The sequence below is a fragment of the Sabethes cyaneus genome, chromosome 3 (genome assembly GCF_943734655.1).
Source record: "Sabethes cyaneus chromosome 3, idSabCyanKW18_F2, whole genome shotgun sequence".
Classification (NCBI taxonomy): Eukaryota; Metazoa; Arthropoda; class Insecta; order Diptera; family Culicidae; genus Sabethes; species Sabethes cyaneus.
In genome coordinates this window covers 42133525-42141646 of record NC_071355.1, presented here as the reverse complement: position 1 = coordinate 42141646, position 8122 = coordinate 42133525, and the positions used below count along the sequence as shown (strand labels likewise).

The window sequence follows — 8122 nt, the reverse complement described above, 5'->3', positions numbered from 1 at the left end:
TTACTGGGTGGACGAGCTTTTTGCCGCTTTCGTTGTTCGGCGCGGCGTCCCCTGCGTAAACTGCTGCTGCTGGCCGCTGTCCCCGGTAGCTCCGACGTAATGTTAGTATTATGGGTTAAAAATCATTTTGTGACATTTATGCTAAAAATTATTAGTAGGTATGTGTGCCACAGACAGAGCATTGTTCGAAGGCGCCCTACAACGTTGCTTGCTATGATCATCATAACTCATGAATGGCATATCTGAAATCAAAGATCGGAATACGTTAGAAAAATAATTGGGCAAGTCTCCAAGCCAAAGTTTTTTGGTTGTACCTAGTATTTTTTTTAATTTAAATTTTAATCCAATTTTCCCTTGTTACTAACAAGTTGTTAGGATCGGTGCAAAACTTTTCGAGAGGTTATGAACACCGATTGAAAAAGACGCATTTAAAGGCAGTTGCGTCCTTTATGGGCCAATAGCGCAGCGTAAACTTGAAACTCCGCAAGTATTAAATTTTTTCTCCAAATGACTTGAAAAATTGCTGTAATCTCGGATGAAACATAAAATAGAGAATAACAAAATGAGTTTTTGAAAGTCATCCGATGACATCCTTCTTTTAAACCTCTAACTCGCTACTTTGTAATGACAATTGTTAAACAATTGTTATGAATTCTAATGGAAGTACTAAAGACCATCTAACCTGTCTCCAGTATGCGTTCGCAGATGCACAATAAGCTTGTGAGAGCTTGTAAATCCTGAAAAATTAAAAACGGCAATGAGATTGATCTTCAGATAGCACCTGGCAGTTGAGAATGCTTACCCACTCCACAAATCTTACAAATACAAGGTTTCTCACCGGTGTGGGTTCTGCGGTGATACTGTAATTCCGATGACCGAGGGAAACCCTTAAAGAAAAAAGAAAATTTGCTAGAAATCATAAACCTAACCTATATTGTGCAGGCAAACCTTATCGCAAAAATCGCACTTGTACGGTCGTTCGCCGGTATGGCGTCTCATGTGCACCGTCAGACTCGACGATTTGGCGAACGCTCGTCCGCACGAGGTGCACAGAAAGTCCAACTTCGGAGCGGTATCCGCCGGATCGCGGAAATGTATTTTCATATGCGTGCGGAGGTTATCTTTCCGATTGAACGCCTTGTGACATTCGGCGCATTCGAATTTCTTTTCCTCCGGAATGTGAATGCCCATGTGGCGATCCAAATGTTGACGGCGCAGGAAGCTTTTGTTGCAAATCTGACAAACGTGCGTTTTTTCCTTGCCCTCCTCTTCGAGCCGTTGCAGCAAAGGCTTCGTCGGTTTGTGCCGCTGCTGGGCATGCTTGTTCATGCTGGTTTGCCACATGAACCGTTCGTTGCACAATGGACAGAAGATTTTCTTGTTCTGATTCTCGCACTGATACTTGAGGTGGCGCACCAGAAGATCATTATTCGGGAAACCGCGCTGACAATGCGAGCAGGACATCAACTCCTCCGGTCGGTGCTGATTAACAACGTGCTCCATTATCATCTTCATCCTGCCGAACGACGCCTGGCACACATTGCATTTGTGTTCCCTTCGAACAAGTCCTTCTATTGGAGAATCGCCTTCTTCCGGCTCCGAATCCGAATCACTCAAAGCAAGCTCCTCGCCATTCGGTTCCACGATTTGATAGAATCGAGTGACATCCCAATTATACACACGATGCACAATATTCTCCAAAAAATTTTCCATCACGCGACCGTCCTCGAAGAGATACGGTTTCGTTTGAATGTTAACGTTAGCAAATGTTATCGGATCAATGTGCACTTTCAGATGATTTCGCAATTCAGCAATTTTGTCAAAAGTTGTATCACAAATACGACAGATGACCTCAGTTTTACCCTTATCCAATACGTAATCTTTCATATCAATAACGTTTGTACCTTCCTTTCGTTTTCTTTGTTTTCTACAAAGACACTAATCAGCTTCGACCCAACTCAATAACCAGCGAAACAACTCACCTAACGTGCAGCAACTCCTTACCGGGATGATCCTTAGCCATATGCGTCTTATACTCACTATAATCCAACGTCGAGAATTTCCTATCGCAAAACTCGCAGGTAAAATCTTTGCTGTGAATTTTCATGTGACGCTTCAGGAGATCCTTTCTGGTGAACGCCCGGCTGCAGATGGTGCAATGAATCTCCTCCATAGGGCCGCCAAGATGTGTTTTCAAATGCCTATTCAGGTGATAGTTCCGAGTGAACGTTCTACTGCATATAAAACACGTCTTCGATTTTTTGGCCGCCAACAGCTTGTCCGGATCGATTTCTTCCGCAATCAGTTGTTGCTTCACTCGGGACCGGTTGCTCCCCACATTCAGTAGCTGTTCATTATTTTTATTGTCATTCTGCTCCTCTTCCGACGGGATTTCCGTCAGCTCAGTCGTAACAAATGCTGCTTCCGGGAATTCACTGTCGTAGTCATGATGGCCACTGCCATCGTCTTCTGCCTCCAGAGCGTCCGTTTCCGGTTGTAGAATTTGGGGTCCATTTCCCATGTCGAAAAAAGCCAGCTCCGATTTTATGTCGATCGTTTCCACCTTGACTAAAATCACCGTCAAATCTCCGACGTGAAAGGTTGAGTGGATGATTGGTTATCCGATGCTAGGACAGGACGTGCCAAGTGTCAACCGCGGCGTTGACCCAAAATTGACCGATTTCTGATTGGCTGAAAGCGACGAGCAACCGTTGACTGGAAACTATAACGCGGTATCGCTTTCAGTGTTGTTGAAGCTCATTAGTGGGAATACAACAATAAGTTATTTCCGAATTTTGATTTCTTTTGTATTCTGTAGTTTTAAGCTTGGTTCTACCATGGTGTATAGAGCATGGTGAAACGGAACGCTAGAAAGCATAGTCATATTGAAAAATGCTAAAAAAGCTTGTGACGTAGCATCTTTTTTACAAAAGCCAGTCAAAAACACGTGCTCTTGTATACTCCCCATGGGTTCTGCATTAATAATGAATAGTAGTGCAACTATTGGATCAACTACCATACTACATAGAAATTTTAGGCCGGCGAAAGCAATCTGTGTCAGACTGAAAACGGAGGTTAGGAGGATCGGGCTACAAATCAGTACATTGAAAACAAAATAGGGTACGGGAGGATATTCCCATCACGCTACTAATTTCGGCATACATTACCTTTTTTGGCTACACTTTCCCAAATAAAAACTTTGCCGCTATATATTGCGACATTTGCCCCTATTTAGACTACCCCGATTTACACGATTATCACAGTCGAATCTCGCACACGATTTCGCACTAGGAAAATGAAGTGAAAAAGAAGGGAAGGAAGGAAAAAGAAGTCCGACTTATAAGTTGATTAAACTAAACGCTACTCTAGTGTCAGATTAACAGTGCAAAATGCGGTATGTTTCATTAGATGATTATCACAGTAGTCTAAATAAACATAAGAACCCAGGTAACCAATAAGCATTAAAATAAGCAGTAAATCAGCCGTTTATTAGCATCCCTGGCGTTTTATACTGCAGGTTGTTGTTTATCAGCTTTTTGACTGCATAACTGTTGTAAATTGGCATCCACAATTCTATTTAAATTCTTCTTGTTGGTAACTAGCTGCAAATAAGCATTGTCAGCACTATAAGAGGGCTAGCAGTAAAGTAGCCGCATATTTTGCCAAAATAGCATTTAAGTTGCATTTAAGGCAACTTAAATGCTTATTGGCTTGCTTTTAAATTGCATTGGAAATGCTTATTGGTTACCTGGGAAGGGCAATAACAATACTAAAACGAATGTAGCACTCATACACGGAGCGAAAAAGCTCCAGTTTGTTTCAAACAAAATGATTGTTGCTTTAAGCCTCAATAAAATATTTTTAAAACAACCTGAAAATATTGTTGTTTCAAAACGAGATTCTGTTTGAATCAAGAAAATAACAGTTTTGAATTAAATGTAAAGTATTTTTAAATTTGAAGTTAACCTTTACGTCCCCGACATCAAAAATGAAGGTACTTTCAGTTACACTTTTGGTTCTAGCTCCACTAATTTTCAATCGATTTGTATGAAACTAGTCTTAAAAGAACCACATTAGATTGGCCTTTAATGAAAATATATGCAGGTAAATTATGGTTCCATTTTTCCGGAGATATTCCAGATCGCGGTGGGATTTTTTTTGACGTCATAAGTAACAGATGAAATAAAATTAGAAATCTGTTTAATTGACAGCGCAAAAGTTATCCATTTTATTTGTAGTCACTAATAATGACTTGTACACTATCCTGTAGAGCGCTGGCTTACGCCTCACTCTTCGGAACATCCGTTGTCGGTTCTACCGGAACTCAAAAGTGGTCATTCAGTATTCTCTTCGAAAGTATGGCAAATGGGGTATCAAATCACAGGATTTTTCAACACGAACTCTTTAGTGCATATTTGAATATATTTTGAGTCGATCTGGGCATTCCGGAACATCCGGCATCGGTTCTACCGGGCCTCAAAAATGGCCATTTGTAATTCTCTTCGAAAACATGGCAAATGGGGTATCAAATGACAGGATTTTTCAACTCGAGCGCTTTAGTGGACATTTGGATGTATTTTGAGTCGATCTGGACATTTCGGAACATCCGGCATCGGTTCTACCGGACCTCAAAAGTGGCCATTTGGAATTCTCTTCGAAAACATGGCAAATGGGGTATCAAATGACAGGATTTTTCAACACGAGCTCTTTAGTGCATATTTGGATCTATTTTGAGTCGATTTGGACATTCCGGAACATTCGGAATCGGTTCTACCGGAACTGAAAAGTGGTCATTTGAAATTCTTTTCGAAAATATGGCAAATGGGGTATCAAATCACGGGATTTTTCAACTCGACCAGTTTAGTGGGCATTTGGATGTATTTTGAGCCGATTTGGACATTTTCACACCCCATTTGCCATATTTTCGACAAAAATTCCAAATGACCACTTTTGAGTTCCGGTAGAACCGATGCTGGATATTCCGGAATGTCCAGATCGACTCAAAATACATCAAAATTTGCAATAAAAAGCTCGTGTTGAAAAATCCTGTTATCTGATACCCCATTTGCCATATTTTCGAAGAGAATTCCAAATGGCCACTTTTGAGGTCCGGTAGAACCGATGCCGGATGTCCGAAATGTCCAGATCTACTCAAAAAACATCCAAATGTCCACTAAAGAGCTCGCGTTGAAAAATTCTCTGATTTGATACCCCATTTGCTATGTTTTCGAAGAGAATTCCAAATAGCCACTTTTGAGTTCCGGTAGAACCGATGCCGGATGTTCCGGAATGCCCAGATCGACTCAAAATACATCCAAATGTCCACTAACGAGCTCGTGTTGAAAAACCCTGTGATTTGATACCCCATTTGCCATATTTTCGAAGAGAATACTGAACGACCACTTTTGAGTTCCGGTAGAACCGACAACGGATGTTCCGGAGAGTGAGGCGTAAGCCAGCGCTCTACAGGATAGTGTACAAGTCATTATTAGTGACTACAAATAAAATGGATAACTTTTGCGCTGTCAATTAAACAGATTTCTAATTTTATTTCATCTGTTACTTATGACGTCAAAAAAAATCCCACCGCGATCTGGAATATCTCCGGGAAAATGGAACCATAATTTACTTGCATATTTTTTCATTAAAGGCCAATCTAATGTGGTTCTTTTAAGACTAGTTTCATAAAAATCGATTGAAAATTAGTGGAGCTAGAGCCAAAAGTGTAACTGAAAGTACCTTCATTTTTGATGTCGGGGACGTAAAGGTTAACATTGGTATAGCAATAAATATTTTCATTTCAATCATACATTTCAGTTTGAAACAAAATGAAATTTTTGTTTGTGCGTAAAACAACCATAAATATGGTTGAAACTACATTTTTATTCTCCGTGTAGGCTTTAATGTGTTATAACTATTTTCATAAAAATGTAAGTAATTTGCTAAATTTTATTCAATAAACATCAAAACCACTGTATTTCCACTAGCACGTAACCAGGCTGAAAAAACTAGCAGCAATCGCTTACGCGTCTCTGCTCTTGATGATGGTTTGGAAAACACACAATTATAATCACGTTTACTTATTCTAGAAACTAAACAGCTGTGAATATGCTATCACAGAACAATTCTACTTCTTTTTATCACGGAAGAACACAAAAATTCCCCTCTGATATGAAAATATAAATCAATTTTCATTCACTAGCCATTAGCAGCATTTTGTTTTTAATTCCAGCATATAGTGAGTTACACTACTACCAATATATGTGCTGACATATCTGGTACTTGAGTGACAACTGGCGCTAGTGAAGCGACCCTCATTTCCTTCTGTAATATTACATGCACGCATTTTCATCTGGCTGAACCTGGATGAATCAACCCCGGTCGGTTCAGAACATAAATTTAACATTTAATTCGATTACCCGCGCCGGTCGGTGACTCGATCGAGCGACGGCGCCGGTAGGGCAAAATACTTAAATGAAAAAAATCGTCGCGTTTGCACCACATTCTGGGTGAACGAACGCGCAAGTTTCTTAACCTGCGGCAAAGAACAGTTTCCAAAACAAATGCGCCGTTGCATTTTGCCGATTAAGGTAAACAACGAAACGCGGAACTGTTCGAGTTGACAAAACAAAGTCCCCGCGCGAGGGGCCAAAATGTATGCGCGAGAGGGAAGCTCGACGGACAGTGTGAGGTCTGCCGCTAGGCAGAATAGGACGGAACTACCTCAAGAAGGAGGAGTTTCCTTAGGGCAAAGAACCTTTTCTAGCAAGTAAGAAACGACTTTGTAAAAGAAGTTGAATAAATTAGGTGATTCGGTTTTGACACGCCAACCCGTCTGGTCGGTAGTGAAATTAATTACGTTGTTTTATTCCAGAATAGAGGTTTTCCGTCAAAAAATTTTTTTGCATTAAATGTTCGGTTTTGACTCTTAGAAATGATACCCATATAAAACTTTCTTTGATAAAGCCTCTAACTACTGTGAAAATGAAAAAATAAAATACGTATATTTCAAGCCGTCATTTCTCGGATGTATTACATGCCTTTTTATACCAGTGTCCTTTATTTTCACCACTTCGAAACCATTTGTGCCACTCTTTACTCTTGTGGCAAGCAACACACGAAACGAAAAAGAAGGTAATCATTAGCTTTTCAATCGTTTTGTTCTTTTCACTCAACCGCTGATACACATATGTCAAAATCTGTTGTGCAATGCTGCCAGAAAAACTAAAAATTTTGATAAACAGTGCTGCCGAAACCAATTTTTTAAAACTCAACATTCGTGATTTGGTGAAAAGAAATTCAACATTCTTGCAATTTGCATTGTTTTAAAAATCGTAGTAAATTCTAGAGTCAACGAAGAAACTATATTTTTGCACCATTGTCACTCGTATTGGGAGTACTTTCGGGAAAAAATAAGAAAAGGAGGGGTATGATCTGACGGAAAACCTCTATTCCGCTCCCCAAGTAACAATGGTAACTGAATTGCAAGAGCAATGGCTGTTTACGGATTGGTTTAAGGCGATCAAAGCTGCATAAAGTAAGCACTTAAATGGTGTTTAAATAAGCGGTGTTTAAGCTACTTTAAGTTTTTTAAACCAGTTCTCTTCCAAAAGCTGATAAACAAGCATGCGTTTTCATACAGAGTCGTATTATAACCGAACACTACAGCTGTACACACTTAATTTTGATTTTTGCTCTCGGTAAAATTTCATGCCGAATTCAACGGTAAAAATTATTTTTAACGATATCTCGTTAAAAAATAACATTTTACATTATCTCGGCAATTTGGTTTCACGTACTTCAGTAATTATTTTCGAAATGCCGATAATCGTTAAAAAAATGTGACGAATATTTCGGTTTTCTTCATTTTACCGGAATCAGCAATAATAAATACCATTTCTCGGTGAAACCCGTGAAACCGCAACTTGCTTTGCCATAAATCGGTAAATGCACGGGAGCTTTTTTTGTTGCAGTTTTTTGGCGGCAAGCGGCAACACGACAGCGAGAAATGTCAAACATTTTTTCGTTCGTCACTTCGTCAGCCAGCACAGCCAGCGTATTTCAATATTTTTGTTTCGCATTTCGCTAGCGATTTCGTTTTCGTTGTGTGAAAGTGCTTTTA

General features: G+C 39.8%; 1 protein-coding gene across 1 annotated transcript; it reads right to left on the bottom strand.

Moving 5' to 3' along the window:
- Positions 1 to 1713, bottom strand: LOC128739506 (zinc finger protein 595-like). Its single transcript, XM_053835000.1, has 4 exons — positions 949 to 1713; positions 803 to 887; positions 683 to 737; positions 1 to 76 (listed from the first exon to the last, which is right to left on the bottom strand). The coding sequence occupies exons 1-4, from the start codon at positions 1711 to 1713 to the stop codon at positions 1 to 3; spliced, it is 981 nt and encodes a 326-aa protein (XP_053690975.1).
- Between the last annotated feature and the right edge of the window lie 6409 nt (positions 1714 to 8122).